The following is a 17,180-nucleotide window of genomic DNA, read 5'->3' as shown; positions in this document are numbered from 1 at the left end:
TGATGCAGGAAGGGAAGCCCCTTTCTTTGGAAAAGGAAGACAACTCCTTCGTTCTAGAATGAAAAGCCTCATCCTGAGAGCAGATGCAGTGGAGACTGAGGAATTGAGAGAAGGGAATGGCATTTTTGCAGGTAGCAGGGTGGGACAAGGTGTAGTCCAGATAGTTGTGAGGGTCCATTGGTTTATAATGGATATCAGTGGATAAGCTGAGACAGTGAGACCGAGCAAGGGAAGGGAAGTGTTGGAAATGGACCGGGTAAACTTGAGGGCAGGATGGAAGTTGGAAGCAAAGTGGATGAGATTGCAGCATCTGCATATTTTCTCTTGTTTATGTTTTTAAAGGGGATCTGTAGGGCAATTTTTTTTTATTAAAAAACTACAATGGTAGGTGGGAAGCGATTCAACCAGAGGAAAAAGCAGGGTATGAAAAAGTTAAGTTCAATGTAGCAAGAGCAGGCTGGAATAATGGGTTTGCCCAGCAGTTCTTGTGTATTTTGGGCAGAAGATAAAACCAGACACTGCAAGGCTGGCAGACTGAGGGAAGAATGATAGGCAAAATTGGTCGGTTCTGATATCAGCAAAGAAGTAAGCTCCCTGAAGTTGGAAAACTGGAAATCAAGTCTGGAAAGCTGCTATGTGCCCAGGCAGATACTGAGATGTTGTTCCACAGCAACACACAAAATGCTGGAAGAACTTAGCAAGTCAGGCAGCATCTGTGGAGAGAAATATAAATAGTTGACGTTTTGGTCCAAGACCCTTCATCAGCACTGGAAAGGAAGAAGGGAAAAAGCCAGAATATCAATATTCATGCTACCAAGTTGGAGGCTACCCAGAGGCGTTGCTTCTCTAAGCTTAGTATGGTCACACTTTGGTAGTAGAGGCAGCTATGGACCGATATGTTGGAATGAGAAGTCGAATTGAAGTGGGTGCCCACTGGAAAATCTCACCTTTTTTGGCGGAGGAGCGAAGGTGCTTGGCGAAGTGATCCCCCAATCTAGTTGTGAATGAGTGGAGTCTACTCCTGTTTACAACTGGATACAGCAGGACCAGAGCTTCAATTTGATCTTTTGGCTGTGGAAACACTTCTCTCCCTCAAGGATATTGTGGTTTGCTACCTATTCTGTATCTAATCAGTGATTGATCTGGTATCATAGAAAATGTACAAAAATAATATAAGTGGCGTTACAAAATGGATTCCTCATGGATAGAGAGACAAACTAATCCTGAAGTGTTTGACTTTATCAGTTATGTTTGAGGTCTAACCAAAGTCTTCAGCTATTGCGGTTATTTTTTTCCTTGCTCAAGAATGGATTGTCATTTTCTTTAAAAAGGTGAGTAACTGACCAGGTGCATTTTGATTCAGATCAAATTCATATTAGTTATGAGATGTACATTAAAGTATACAGTGAAATGTGTCATCTGCATTAACAAACCAACACACCTAAGGATGTGCTGATGTCAGCCCGCACACATTCCGGCACCAACATAGCATGCCCACAACGTTTGGCAGAACAAAACAAGCAGGAACAATTTTCACAGGAAGAGAAGACCCACATTGTATATCCTGTAATGCAAATAAATAAAACTTGCACATTTCAAGGCTTTTGCACAGAAATCTTGCACAAAAAAGAGGAGAGGCACTTGGGAAAGTTTGGTGAGGGGATTTCAGAGTTCAGTCTAGACAGATGGTACGATCGCCATCGGTGTTGGCCTGAACAAAATAGGAAACTGACCAGGGTTGTGGGGAGAAGTGTCTTAAACTCAGGAATGAGAGTTTTCAATTTGAGATGCTGATGGATTGGGAACCAATGTATGTCCAAGAGCATAGGGCTGTGGGTGGATGGAACTTCAAATGGGTTCAAACTTCAGAGCTGTAAGAAACTAGCTGGGGGAAAAAAAACATTGAAAATATAAGAGCTTTAAAGATGTGGATTAAAGCTGGTTTCAGAAAGAAACAGAAGCTTCAGTCTTTAGGAATTGACTGTTTGATATCTCAATTAAAGAGAATAATGGAGCTTTGCAGCAGGGACACTGAGATTCTTTCACCAAAATGTATTCTGACTCACTTATTTTGACTTCTTCTATAAATTCTTCAGAATCGCAAATGGAACAGACACGCAAGGATGACAGTGCTGCAACTTTCCAACAGTCTCCACCTGAACTCGCCTCTGATGAGCCCTTGGAAACACCGACCGTCCAGACCCCTGCAAAAGAGGAGTTGGACAGCCCAAGCAAAGACCTGAGTAGGAAGCTTGAAGAGCTGACCACCACTGAGCAGCAGGAAGAGCCCTCCTCACCCCCTCCTGAGCAGGTGACTTCATCACCCGTTGAGGAGGTGGTTGACGCAGCCAGCGACGAGTCTCCCAGCAAGTCACCCTCAAAGAAGAAGAAAAAGTTCCGCACCCCTTCCTTCTTGAAAAAGAATAAGAAGAAAAGTGAATCCTAAAGATCCCCCTTTTTTTAAGCAGGAAAGGCATAATGCCCTCGATTCCAATTCATTTCTAGAATGTACAAGGTTGTATTGTCTAGTGTTATATCTTAAACAAAAACATCCATGTAACGGAATGCAGTGAAATGTCTAGTATAGCTCAAATGATCTCGAAAGTAACAGGACATCTTTTGACACAAAACAGAGGTGCTAACCTTTTCAGTACAGTAGGTGCAAGCCTTCAAGTGTTTAATCTCAGCATGGTTTACCACTTCGAGATAGAGTTAGAACAATGAAACCAGAAGAAACCTTTATAATGAGATTATGTTGTAATGATGAATTAATTGCTTTGTTGTAATATGCAGCTGTTATAGTGGAGATATACATTTTAACATGTGTATGAGAGACATCCTGCGCATGACTGTTCAATACCAGCCAATTGTGATGCTGCACACCTTTTTAGCCAGCAATGTTTAAAGGAAGATGACTACATGTAGATGGCACAGATTATGAATTGCTTACTTCAGAAAATGAGAAATGGTCTAGGTTTTGCTGAATCATGAGTATTGTTATTTTTTCCCCTTCTACAACCCCTTAAGAAAACTTACTGCTATTGCCTGTTGCAAATTGTTTCCTTTGGGTGCTTTGACCAATGCTGCTGCCATGTGACCCTCTGCTACTTGTTTAAGAGCATAACAAAGTTATTGGAGTCTGGTGACTCGTTTCCCAACATCTTGTCACTGCATCAATTGTCTGATACTCTTCTGTTTGTGAAATACTGCTTAGATTAAAATGAAGGAAAAGTTGTGGTTCTATACAGGATAAAACAAGTTGCTTGTATTTATACAGTGCTTTATCACATTCATGAACCCTCCTTATTTTACAATTCAGTGATTGTATAGTCAAATGTCATGTAAAAGATGGCTTGAGTAGAAATTTGTGAAATGGCCCGCATTTTGTCCTTTTATTTTGTTGATTATACATAGTATTGAAAAACATAAACTCAGCAACCAAGTCATTTGAAATCAAATGGAAAAGTTGAAAAGAAGAGGGCTGATATTTTTACCCAGAGTGGGACCTTTCAGTTTTACTGATGAAGGAACATAAACTGTAAATCCTATCGTTCATATGGTCTACCTCAAGAGACCTTTCCAGTGGGCAGTGCTGTTTGGAACTTATCATCTCTTCTCATCCCATCTCCAGCATTCTTTGATGTATAACCCTCCACTACATCCCCATCCACAATGACTCGATCAGGAAGTGGAGCAAGTTTCTGCTGAATTCAGCCTCTCCCTTCTGCTCCCACAGCAGAATATTATGATACCCCATGCTGATCAAAGTTCTTCTCTCACTGCTCCCCCCCCCTTAACCTGGCTTCTAATTAACCTAGTCACCTTCATAAATTGAGATTCCTTTACATTGTTTAATTCAAATGGGATTGATGGAAATTCCACCAGTGTGACATAACACTGCACCAAAACTGATAAAGTTTACTTTGAACTTCAAACCCTTCTCGTTACAGGCAGCGTTGCTCACCACCCCTAGTGGAAATTCTTCCATTCCCATAGGAGGTCTGGATTGTTGTTTGGTATTACATTTGCAGCAAACTTGGAACAGTGATGAAACCATCACTTTGCTGATGTGCAGCTGCTGCCTTTCCTTCTCTCAGTAAGTCTGCAGGTGGGTTGAGGTGGGGCCGTGGTGGAAATGGCAGCAAAAGTATAATGCAAGAATACAGTTTGCATACAGGTGTGTAATGAGGACTGCATGGCATCACTGGCTTTACGCTTGTATTTTACCCTTGTATAACTTCTGTACTCTAAACAATTTTAAGTTTTCTGTTAATTTGTTAGAATTGCCAGACTTAACAATGTCACCTATGTTTAGAATCTCATTTCAGTTAATTATCCTCTACAAAACATTTCTAAGCTTTGATTTTTATCCTACGTTTTCAATTCTTTGTATGAAAACAAAGAATTCTAAGTAAAAAAAATATTACTTATGAAAAGAATCATATCTAATTTTTTTAAGTTTCATTGTAACATTTTTTTGAAGTTACTTAAATAAAATCCTTTCTTTAAACCCCACAACATTGTTTAGTTTATTCAAGAAGGCAGCTCTACTCATTGCAGGCTGTCTTGTTTCTTCTCGTGTCATATACAGTACAGACACTATTGGCTCTCCACTGTCACACCTTTACTGCATTTAGAACACTACAGCAGAACATAGTACAGCCCAGAGTGTATCTCATTTTAAAAATTTGCACTGAACCGTGGTGGCTGAAAGGGGAAGTAGCTCTTGCTTTAACTTTTATACTTTATTAAAGTGAGCAGCCGTCTGTTGGAGGAATTCAATGGGTGGAATGGCATTAGTTGGGGGGAGGAGTGGGGGAGAAGAAATTGTCTGTTTCTCATCAAATCCTTGCATCAGGACCTCAGCTCCTTTATTTTCCTTGGGGCATCACAGTGGTGTGTAGCAGTTAGTGCAATGCTACTGGAGTTCAGTTCTGACCTCATCTGGAAGGAGTCTGTATGTCCTCCCCATGGAATGCCTGTGTTTTCTCCAGGTGCTCCAGTTCCCTCCCACAGTCCAAAGACGTTCTAGTTGGTAGATTAATTGGTTAGTGTAAATTGTGTTGCGATTGGGCTAGGGTTAAATCAGGTGTTGGGTTATATGGCTTGAAGGACCAGCAGTGCCTATTCTGTGCTGTATCTCTAAATAAATAAATTAAGAGTTCAGTCTAAAATGGAAGTCTGAAATTAATAGAATGCAGTGATCTCTTCCATTTTTTTGGCATTACACTTAAATATAGCAAGTGTGTAAGGTTGGAGGCTCCTGACCTGTTTTATTCTGGATGTTTGCCAATCGGTACCACGTCTAATGCAATTTCCCCAGGCTCCTTGAAGGTATCACACAAAAAGCGCTAGAGAAACTCGGCAGGTCCAACAGTATTTTTGGAGAGGAATAAAGAAGTTTCAGGCCAAGACCCTACAGCAGGACCCTTTTCAGCTGTGATTAGTGAGCAGGAAGGACCAAAATTTGTATGGCTGAAGTAGGATAGTTCCTAAAAGTAATTGTCTTGTCCATAAAATATATTTGAAGTTTATTTGAAATTCTGTACAAAATACATTTGATTTCAGGATAGAACAAAAACACTATTAAAGAGTATCCTAATGTGTGAACATTTTAAGTAAACATTTCATCAAATATGAATGTGTTAATAGGAGGTCCCACTGGGTTAAAGTAAAATGATCAAAGACAAGTGACATATTTTCACCAGAAAACTACCTTCTTTTGGCTCCAGGGCTTTCTCCAAAAAAAAACTGCTGGACAGGGCCTTGCCAGGTTAAAGCAAAGTTGCACGCCTATGAGCTGTTTGTAACCTGAGCACTTCACAAGTCAGAACCACGTGGCAAGAGACGCAAGTGTTTGTTAAATCCATCCTGCCGGTTTCCCAGACCCTTGCTCGTGTGTGCCGGCTGTACATAAGTTGCGGATTCCCAAGCCTAAGAGAACCTGTGCTCTGAGATTCAGCAGATTTATTGCATGTGTGAAATCTCTCGCCTTTTTTAAAAAATGGTATTGATTTCACCACGCACACACTTGAAAAGCAGTCATTTGCATTGACAGAGCAACTTTCAAGGTATTTCCACAGATATAAAATTGGGTCAAAAGAGGTGTGAATAAAGTACTGGCTAGAGATTGATAATGAAGGCAAAAAGAGTTCAAGCACACAGACATCTGAAGGCACAGCTTACCACTCAGTGATGGAAGTTGGTGGTGATTATGGGTAGTGGGGGAAGGTGACACCTGGCTTTGCTGTCAAGGCTAGCATTTAGGATTCATCCAGAATCAACTTTGAACAGAATTTAAAGATCTGGTCTCAGACTAAGAGCAGATTTATTTCCCTGTAGACTTTATGACAATCTAGTTGTTGGAGAGTTGTCATTACTAGTGTTCCTGAAGGCAATTTCTGTACCTATCACAGGAGATTTGAACTTGTCTCTAGTGTTAGGCTGAAACTCATGTTCTAAAAAGTGGTAAATAAGAGAAAAATCCTGCAAATAAATGTTTAATTTTCTAATGCCAAATTAGAACAGTTTTGCTTGTGACCATTACTTTACCCTCCTAGGACATTATATCAGTAGCTGGATGTTGAGTATATCTCATTCCAGCCAAACTCAGGAGTAACCGAACTTGGGTAATGTGATAAACAAAAGGGTCCAGATGTAAGGAAACTCTTAATGATCCACTGATTATTAACCACCCAAATCCAACAGTTAACTTCCAGATGGGATAATGCAAGTTTCCACTGTGGCACTTTTCCACCCAAGGAGGGGATATAGACCACCCACCCATGCACAACCAGACCATACACGTACATGCAGACCACATCCATAAATACATACACACAGCATCAATAGGAAGGAGAAAGAAAGAGCCCCATAACAAGTTACTTTCCTGAAGTCCTCGGTACTTCATCTAATAAACACCACATTTCTACTGGAGGCAGTTTCCTGATCTTCATATGCTGTGATATTCTCAGCTGGAGATGTTGAAGATCAACCACCAGAATTTGCTTTAAACACAGCCCGCGGTTGCTTAAAGGGAATCTGTACTGTCCTCTTGACGTTTACATAGGTCAAAGTATCCATCCTCTGGTTCTCCTCACTCTGTTTTCTTTGCTTTGGGAACTGAAATAAGTGCGAGAGGGAGGAGGAAGCCAGCGGCTGCCATGGTGAAACACAGCTCGGCGCCTCCCAGCCAGTAGACTGCAAGAGAAAAACAACATTCAATCACTTCACCACCTCCCCTGTCCATTAGCTGCAGCACACAAGCAAATATCAAACTTCTCCACCTGCTCCATCTAGAACAGTACAGGCCATTCAGCCCACCATGTTGTGCCAACCTTTTAACCTACTCTAAAATCCTCCTACATAGACTTTGTCCCCTGGTGGAGATGGCATAATTTTAAAGTGATTGGAAGAAAATATAGAGGGGATATTAGAATTAAGTTCTTTACACAGAGGGTACATGGAAAACCCTGCCAGGAGTGGTGATATTGGCAGATTCATTAGAGACATATAAGAGACTTTTAGATTGGCATCTAGACGAAGGAACAAAATGGTGGGCTGTGTAGGAGGGAAGAGTTAGGTTGATCTTGGAGTAGGTTAAAAGGTCAGCACAACATCATGGGCCAAGGGGCCTGTACTGTTCTTTGTTCTGGGAGAAACTCGTCTTAAGGTCAAGTATAATGTTGATTGGCAATAGAATGGAATAGTACAGCACATTACAGGCCCTTCGGACCACAATGTTGTGCTGACACTCAAACCCTGCCTCCCATATAACCCCCACCTTGAATTCCTCCATATACCTGTCTAGTAGTCTCTTAAACTTCACTAGTGTATCTGCCTCCACCACTGACTCAGGCAGTGCATTCCACGCACCAACCACTCTGAGTAAAAAACCTTCCTCTAATATCCCCCTTGAACTTCCCTCCCCTTACCTTAAAGCCATGTCCTCTTGTACTGAGCAGTGGTGCCCTGGGGAAGAGTCACTGGCTGTCCACTATCTATTCCTCTCAATATCTTGTACACCTCTATCATGTCTCCTCTCATCTTCCTTCTCTCCAAAGAGTAAAGCCCTAGCTCCCTTAATCTCTGATCATAATGCATACTCTCTAAACCAGGCAGCATCCTGGTAAATCTCCTCTGTACCCTTTCCAATGCTTCCACATCCTTCCTATAGTGAGACGACCAGAACTGGACACAGTACTCCAAGTGTGGTCTAACCAGTGTTTTTATAGAGCTGCATCATTACATTGCGTCTCTTAAACTCTATCCCTCGACTTATGAAAGCTAACACCCCATAAGCTTTCTTAACTACCCTATCTACCTGTGAGGCAACTTTCAGGGATCTGTGCACATGTATCCCTAGATCCCTCTGCTCCTCCATACTCCCAAGTATCCTGCCATTTACTTTGTGCTCTGCCTTGGAGTTTGTCCTTTCAAAGTGTACCACCTCACACTTCTCCGGGTTGAACTCCATCTGCCACTTCTCAGCCCACTTCTGCATCCTATCAATGTCTCTCTGCAATATTCGACAATCCTCTCCAGGGGTGTCAAACTCATTTTAGGTCACAGGCCGGATTGAGCAAAATGCAGCTTCACGCGGGCCGGATCAGTCGGACGCGTGCGAACGCAGCTTTCGTTGCCTCCGTTTTTTCAGCCTGCTCTCATGTGTCTCAGTCTCTGCTATAACTACAAAGTGTTTCACTTTACAAATTCCATTTCTTATGAAGAAGACTGCCGAATAAACACTAAAAACCCTGAAAACCTGGTACCTGAATAAACTCAGCATTAGCCATATCATACGCCATAGGCGCTTCGATTACTGGGGCCAGCTTTAATAGTAATTAGATATTATCTCGCGGGCCAAAGATAATTCCACCGCGGGCCTTGAGTTTGACATATATGCTCTACACTATCTACAACACCACCAACCTTTGTGTCGTCTACAAACTTGCCAACCCACCCTTCTACCACCACATCCAGGTCATTAATAAAAATCACGAAAAGTAGAGGTCCCAGAACAGATCCTTGTGGGACACCACTAGTCACAACCCTCCAATCTGAATGTACTCCCTCCACCACGGCCCTCTGCCTTCTGCAGGCAAGCCAATTCTGAATCCACCTGGCCAAACTTCCCTGGATCCCATGCCTTCTGACTTTCTGATTAAGCCTACCGTGTGGAACCTTGTCAAATGCCTTACTAAAATCCATGTAGATCACATCCACTGCACTACCCTCATCTATATGCCTGGTCACCTCCTCAAAGAACTCTATCAGGCTTGTTAGACATGATCTGCCCTTCACAAAGCCATGCTGACTGTCCCTGATCAGACCATGATTCTCTAAATGCTCATAGATCTTATCTCTAAGAATCTTTTCCAACAGTTTTCCCACCACAGACGTAAGGCTCTCTGGTCTATAATTACCTGGACTATCCCTACCACCTTTTTTGAACAAGGGGACAACATTTGCCTCCCTCCAATCCTCCGGTACCATTCCCGTGGACAACAAGGACATAAAGATCCTAGCCAGAGGCTCAGCAATCTTTTCCCTCGCCTCGTGGAACAGCCTGGAGAATATTCCGTCAGGCCCCGGGGACTTATCCCTCCTAATGTATTTTAACAACTCCAACACCTCCTCTCCCTTAATATCAACATGTTCCAGAACATCAACCTCACTCATATTGTCCTCACCGTCATCAAGTTCCCTCTCATTGGTGAATAATTAGTAAGAAGAAAATTTCTTACTAAGTTAGTGTTTAAAGTTTGAAATATACTGCCTTAAAGGTCAGTAAAAGATAAAATATTTAACTTTATGTAGAAAATTAGATATATGCCCTTTCTCCCTCCACTCCACACAAAGCAAAACTGGAAGAATATGAGGCAACAGTCTGTTTGAGGAACTCAGCCAGCTGGTGGGAAAGGAATCGTCGACTTTTCCTTCTGCAGATTGTTTGTTGCTCCAGATTCCAGCATCAGTAGTCTCTTATCCCTCCCTCCACACTGGAATTTAATGCACTCCTCCAAAGTTACATGGTAATACAGAGTACAAGAGAACAATGACTTTCCTGTGCATTGCTAAATTTAATTGTTTCACTATTAGAGGTCAAGCCTTCAATATCTAATTACTTTCATAAATCCAAGCTTTGAGTCATGTTCCTTGTAAATCCGTAGCAAATTTTGCTTTGTAATTTTTCTTTGTGAAGTGTATTGGGAACTTTTTCAAGTTCATTGTCATTCAACCATACATATGTATACAGCTAAAGAAAACAACATTCTTCTGAAACCAAGGTGAAAAGCACAGTCCATACTGTATATCACATACAGCACACAATATTTACAGATAAAATCTGTAGCTATACAAGTTAACATAAAGTGCATCCATGACATATAGTTAAATGTACACTTCAGATCTCTCCAAGTTCTTTAATTAAATGCAATTCTCACTACTGGAGCAGAGACTCCCATGTGCTAATGAAGAAATCCTTGTCCTGCCATTAACTGAACGTAATCAGGAATTTCAATCCTGAAACCCATGAAAGCAACAAATGAAGCTGAGTAATTTCTCACCTGTAGCTGCTAAGGTTGGTCCCAAGGCTCGGGCTAGAGCCCCCAGACTACGAAGTATTCCCATTACCGTTCCTTTTTGATTGGCTGCACCTTAAAAGAAATCAGCTCCATTTAAAACTTACTATTTTTTCACACCCTTCCCTAACAATTTTCCCCACTGCCAGCAAAGGATACTTATTTATTACAGGTCATGTGTTAAGGATGAAAGGTAAAATGTTCAAGGGGAGCATGAAGAAAAGCTTCTTCACTCAGAGGGTGGTGAGAGTGTGGAGCAAGTTGCCTGTGGAGATAGAGGATGTGAGTGGGATGCAACATTTAAGAGAAGTTTGCATAAGCACATGAAGGGGAGGGGTATGGACAATAGGACTAGGCAGATTAACAGTTCAGCATGGACTAGATGAGCTGATGGTCTTATATCTTGCGCTCTGTGACTAAGTCTTGACTCAACTTGTAACCCTCGAGCTAGACTCATAACAGCCGAACAAAAATGTCCTTACAGCTTCATATTAATCCCATTGTTCAATGTAACATCTGTTCCACAATCGCATTCATTATTTCTATCACCTCATTTGATAATTGCTTGGATACTATTAAGGGTGCCATGGTAGTGTAGCAGTTAGCATAACTCCATTACAGTGTCAGCGCCCCTGCTTCAATTCCACCTCTGTAAGGAGTTTGTATGCTCTACCTATAACTGCATGGGTTTCTTCCAAGTGCTCACTTCTCCTCCTACATTCCAAAGATGTATGGGTTACAACTGGTCAGATGTGTGTAATTGGGTAGCATAGGCTCATTGGGCTGGAAGGGTCTGTACCGCACTGTACATGGCATCAATCATTAACATCTATTTGGCAATGTAATTTGCAGTCCTTTCAGACACTATAACCATATAACAATTACAGCACAAAAACAGGCCATCTCAGCATAGACACTGCATTTCTAAAATTCACAATCATTGGAACAATTTTCTACCTAAGTGCCTGACCTACTCCCTCACTCCCCAGTTCTATGCCTGTCATTCTAAATTCTCCAGCCTGCATTGATTGATGAAGGTACCCTTGTCGTCTGCTGTGTCCTGCACACCCATCAACAACGGATGTCCTGATACAAGATTTAGACCTTAAATGTTGACAATTCCTTCCCCTGCACCCTTCAGATGCTGCTGGGTTCTTCCAGCACATTGTTTGCAGCTAAATTATCAATCACCTCTGGCAGCACATTCTATGCACCCACCATTCTTTGTGTAAAAAAAGCCTGCATCTTACATCTCCCCTATAAAACTATGCCTCGTCTTATTAGCCATTTCCACCCTGGGGAAAAAGGCACTGGCTGTCTACACTAACTGTGCTTCTTATCATCTTGTACACACACTTCTATCAAATCACCTCTCATCCTCTGTCGCTCCAAAGAGAAAAGCTCTAGCTCATTCAACATGCTCTTTAATCCAGGCAGCATCCTGGTAAATCTCCTCCGCACCCTCCCTAATTAGCTTCCACGTCTTAAGAGGTGTCCAAACACAATACTTTGTGGGCTAACCAGGGCTTTATAGAGCTGCAGCATGATTCAGTGGCTCTTGAACAGGTAGGTGTGTTTTATCTATTCCTCTTATCATCCTGTCCACAGTTTTACAACAAACTATGGTCTCCGTGTTGTGTGTTCAGTTCCAACATTTAAGAGAAGTTTGGATAAGTACATGGACAGGAGGGGTATGGAGGGCTATGATCTAGGTATGGGTCAATGAGATTAGGCAGAACAACAGTTTGGTATGGACAATGGGCTGAAGGGCCTATTTCTGTGCGATAGTGCTCTATGACCCAATGCTCCATCAGTGACTTCCCCTCCATTACAGGAGTGTGGATGTTAACAATTGCAGAGAGTTCAGTTTCCATTACTGCTGATCAACATTCAGCAAGGGTCTGGCAGGTAACATCCAAGGCAATGACCACCCCCAGTAAGAGCAAGACCCCTTAATGCCATCATTAAATTGCCACCATTGAACATCACAGAGAGACCGGTAATCTTGCCTGTACTATCTGCTGTAAATACTTTTTAATTATTCATTGGTTGGGATACTTTTTTAAAAATTCAAAATTAAAACATTTCAAAACATTAATCTTTAAAAATTACAATAAACTATGCAATGCCTTTTCACTCTTACACTCGTAGCCAATGCATTAAGTAGTGTACAATTATATTGCTTAAAATCAGTAGGAACGTTGCCACTCGTGTGGCCTCCTTTGGTGGTACAGTACTACAATAATCGAGAAGCTTCCTCACCCAGTCTGGCCCCTCCATCTTCAGTAGCAGATGAACCCCACACTGTGGTCCTTTCCCACTCAGCCCTCGTAGAGGATGGACCAAGTTTCAATGCATCCCTCACCACATACTCCTGGAGCCTGGAATGGTACCATTTCGCACCATTCCTTCAAAGATATCTCGACGTGCTGGCAGACCAAAGGGAGTCCTTCACTGACTTGATGACCTGCCCCCAGCACTTGATGTTCATTTCCCTGTGTGTCCTTGGGAACGGCCCGTAGATCAAGGCCTGTGTCACACTGCTGCTGGGGATGAACCATGAAACAGGCCTTTGCATCATTTAATACCCATCATCAGATTAGGTTAAGATGATGATGTTGAATTACTCTGAGACACTGTACTGCATGGGAGGAAGATGTTTGCAGAACACAAGGTAACAATGAAATGATGAAAGGATGCACTTCCAAAGGGAGCATCATTGTCAATTGCCATGTTGTATAACCATGATTGTTACTGGCAAATTTTTCTATAGAAATGGTTTGCCACTGCCTTCTGGGCAGTGTCTTTACAAGATGGGTGACCCCAGCCATTATCAATATTCTTCAGAGATTGTCTGCCTGGCATCAGTGGTCACATAACCAGGACTTGTGATCTGCACCAGCTGCTCCCATGGCTTCATGTGACCCTGATCAGGGGGTAAACAGGTGCTACACTTTGCCCAAGGGTGACCTGCAGGTTAGCAGAGGGAAGGAGCGCTTTACACTCCCTTCCACCACCTTACCACCCACCAAATGGAGCAATGTTAGAGATAAAGAGATTAGCTTTATTTGTCACATGTACATCAAAACATAGAGATCGAATGGCAGAACAGACTCGACGGGCCGAATGGCCTAACCCCACTCCTTTGTCTCATTGTCTTATAGTCTAAAACAGTCCAAGTATGTGCCAAAGGCAGCCCACAAGTTTTGCTGTGCTTCCAGCGCCAACATAGTGTGTAAAAAAACTTACTAAACTACTAATCCATACAGCTTTGGAATGTGAGAGGAAACCAGAGCACCCAGGGAAACTCGTGCAGTCATGGGGAGAAAGTACAAGCCCCTTACACAGTGATGGGAAATTGAATTCTGATTGCTGGCACTGCAAAGCATTATGTTTACCACTATGCTCCAGTGCCACCCAAAATGGGAACCTGAAGGTGATACAACTTTCCTAAACACTTGCTGCCCTAGTCTTCAGATGACGTCAAGGTAGGGGTTTGGGAATGGCTCTCAAAGCTATGGGGGTACTAAACTTTATGGGGTTCCAGAGAAATGAGTGTTGTCCCTTCTGAACCTCTCCATTCCCATGTTGAAAGCAGCAGAAGATACTGGTGCTTTGATCAAGCCAAGAGCATCAAGACATTCCCAACACTTACCATATCCAGCTACCACGGCAGATAGGCAGGGAATGACAACAGCAGCAGCTGGAAGGGAAGCAAAAATCAGACCAAGGTTGTAAACACAAGAGATTCTGCAGATGCTGGAAATTCAAAACAACACACACAAAATTGTGAAGGAACTCAGCAGATCAAGCACCATCTATGGAGATAAACCCTTTGGGCCAAGATCCTTCAAACATCAGTTGCATCACCATCTGGTGTGGAGGGGCCCCTGTATAGGATAGGAAAAAGCTAATGAGAATTGTGAACTCAACCAGATCTGTCATGGGCATTAGCCTCCCCGGCACCACCCAGGACATGCCGTCTTCCATTGCTACCATCAAGGTGGTGGTGCAGGAGCCTGAAGACACACACTCAACATTTCAGGAAGTTTCTCCCTTTGCCATCAGATTTCTGAATGGACAATGAACCTATGGATACTACCTCACTGTTTTTTTACTCTCTTCTTGCTCTACTAATTTATTTTTAATATACATTTCTTATTGTAATTTATACATTTTTATTATTATGTATTGCAAAATACTGCTGCTGCAAACCACAAATTTCATGACATATGCCAGTGACATTAAACCAAATTCTAATTCCTCCACTGAAGCTTCCTTCCCCTGCAAGAAGTCAAAAATATTGGTTTTAAGGATCAATTCAGGAAGAAAAATAATTGGCATGGTTTGGGTTGAAATTCCTGAGTTTAGGCCCTTAGAACATACGCACTTCAGCCCACAATGTTATGCTGACCCTTTAACCCACTCTAAGATCAATCTACACAGCCCTCCATTTTACTTTCATCCACATGCCTGTCAAAGAGTCTCTTAAATGTCCCTAATGTATCCGCACCTAACACCACCCCTAGCAGGGCACTCCATGCACTTGCTGCTCTCTGTTAACCCTCTCTATACTTTCTTCCAAATACCTTAAAGTTATGCCCTACACCTCCTCCCTCACTACCATTCAGGGTCCCAAACAGGCCTTCCAGGAGAGATGACACTTCACCTATGAGTCTGTTGGGGTCATATACTGTGCCCAGTGCTTCTGTATATTGGGTGAGAGCCAACGCAGACTGGGAGACCGCTTCACCGAGCATCTACACTCCGTCCGCCAGAAAAAGCGGGATCTCCCAGTTGCTGCCCATTTTAATTCCACTTCCTGTGCCCATTCTGATATGCCTCTCCATGGCTTTCTTTACCGTCGTGATGAGGCCACACTGAGATTGGAGGAGCAGTACCTTATATTGTCTGGGTAGCCTCCAACCTGATGGCATAAACATGGATTTCTCGAATTTCTGGTAATGCTGCACCCCCGCCATTCCCCATCCCTTTTTCCCTCTCTCACCGTATTATAATGTTAAAGATGCTATAGTAAATTGATATATTATTATCAAAAGTGCCAAGGTATGGTGAAAAATTTTGTTTTGCATCATCCATGCAGATCATTTCATTACAACAGTGCTTTGAGATAGTTCAAATGAAAACAGTAACAATTCAGAATAAAGTGTTACAGAGGAAGTGCAATCCAGGGAGACAATGAGGTGCAAGGCCACGATAAGGTATACTGTGAGGGGAGAAGTTCATCTTATTGTACCAAGGGGTCCATTTATTAGTCCTATGACAGTGGCATTGAACTTGGGGTACATGTTTTCAGGCTTTTGTAAATTCTGCCCAGTGGAAAGGGGGAGCAGAGATTACCTGGGGTGGTTGGGGGGTCTTTGATTATGCTGACTGCTTTACTGAGGCAGCGAGAAGAGGGGAGGCTGGTTTCCATGACGTGCTGAGCTTTGTAAAAGCAAGTCTGGTGAGTAGCATCCGAGGTAACCTACCGCACGAGTAAAAGAGGAGCCCGATATACAGGAGCATCACTGAACTGGTCCAGCCGATGATGAGGAAACCCGGGATCAGAAGAGATATCGCCTGTATGGAAAAGATATAGTGAGTAAAGTAGTGAGTTATTTTTGCTATTATGCTTTTGGTTTTGTCCCACCCACCCATCGCTGTTTCCCACACGTAAAAGGAGTCTGATGTACAGAGCGGATGAGAGGCACACACACACACACACACACAGAGACACCACTGGGGTCATCGTCAAAAGGTGATGCCCAGAAGGTGGTTTTCACCATCCAGGACCATCTCTTCTCATTACTACCATTGCAGAGGAGGTACACAGGCACATGATCAAAGTTTTAGGAAAAGCTTCTTCTCCTCGGCCATCGGATTTATGAATGATCCTGGGAAAGAGACACTATCTATCTATCCATCCATGCCTCTCAAAACTTCATCAGATTCTATCACATCTCCTCTCAGCCTCCAACCCTCCACGGACAGCAACTTAAGCATGTCCAACGGCTCCTTATGCCTCATACACGTCAGGGTCACCATATTTTTGGGTGCCACAACAGCATAGCCATTGCGTGACACTATTACAGCTTGAGACGGAGTTCGTAGTTCAACTCTGACGCCATATTGTAAAGTTTTTTAAGTTTACTGATGACGCCACAGTCATTGGCCCAATCAACAGTGATGACGAATCAGCATATAGGAGGGAGATTTAAAATCTGGCTGAGTGGTGCCACAACAAAAACCTCCAACTTGCCTTTGTGAGCTCAGCGTTTATTTTACTGGAAATCTTCCAGTATCAGCACACTCGCTAGTGTGGCTAACGCTCTTCCCATAACGTCCCTTCATCACTTACCCTCTTCACCGCTTTGACCTCGTTTCCAGGTTTAATCCTCCGAGCATATCCTCCCTGGACTATTGCCATCGTAATTCCCACGAAGAAGAACATTTTCCCTTGTTGCATGCTGGAAGCACGTGCCAAGAGAAATAGCAATTAAAAACAAAAATCACACCAGTAGCCAGTTTTCATTCAAGAAGACAGTCACAGAGTAAGAGACACCCATCTCCGCTTGGTTCTGTGTTGGTTTTGGG

At 42.7% G+C, this 17,180-nt stretch overlaps 2 protein-coding genes across 11 annotated transcripts in view; one reads left to right on the top strand and one right to left on the bottom strand.

The window, feature by feature from the left end:
• Nucleotides 1-4,518, top strand: part of add1 (adducin 1 (alpha)) — a 174,075-nt gene extending 169,557 nt beyond the window's left edge. For 7 of the 9 annotated variants that reach the window (XM_073047915.1, XM_073047914.1, XM_073047919.1 and 4 more), the window contains one exon: nt 2,097-4,518. In XM_073047915.1, the coding sequence (XP_072904016.1) occupies nt 2,097-2,446 (350 nt within the window). In that variant the 3' untranslated portion in view covers nt 2,447-4,518. The remainder of the gene's footprint in view (nt 1-2,096) is intronic. The other 2 variants (XM_073047922.1, XM_073047924.1) reach the window with 1 other exon arrangement.
• A 996-nt stretch (nt 4,519-5,514) lies between these two features.
• mfsd10 (major facilitator superfamily domain containing 10) overlaps nt 5,515-17,180 on the bottom strand; it is a 35,075-nt gene continuing 23,409 nt past the window's right edge. For both annotated transcript variants that reach the window (XM_073047934.1, XM_073047935.1), the window contains exons 9-13: nt 16,945-17,053; nt 16,076-16,166; nt 14,239-14,286; nt 10,569-10,658; nt 5,515-7,200 (exon numbers count right to left, since the gene is read on the bottom strand). In XM_073047934.1, the coding sequence (XP_072904035.1) occupies nt 7,097-7,200; nt 10,569-10,658; nt 14,239-14,286; nt 16,076-16,166; nt 16,945-17,053 (442 nt within the window). In that variant the 3' untranslated portion in view covers nt 5,515-7,096. The remainder of the gene's footprint in view (nt 7,201-10,568; nt 10,659-14,238; nt 14,287-16,075; nt 16,167-16,944; nt 17,054-17,180) is intronic.

The sequence above is a fragment of the Hemitrygon akajei genome, chromosome 6 (assembly GCF_048418815.1).
Source record: "Hemitrygon akajei chromosome 6, sHemAka1.3, whole genome shotgun sequence".
In the NCBI taxonomy this organism is placed as follows: domain Eukaryota; kingdom Metazoa; phylum Chordata; class Chondrichthyes; order Myliobatiformes; family Dasyatidae; genus Hemitrygon; species Hemitrygon akajei.
Note: the sequence above shows the minus strand (reverse complement) of the source record. Positions and strands in the feature narration are given on the sequence as shown.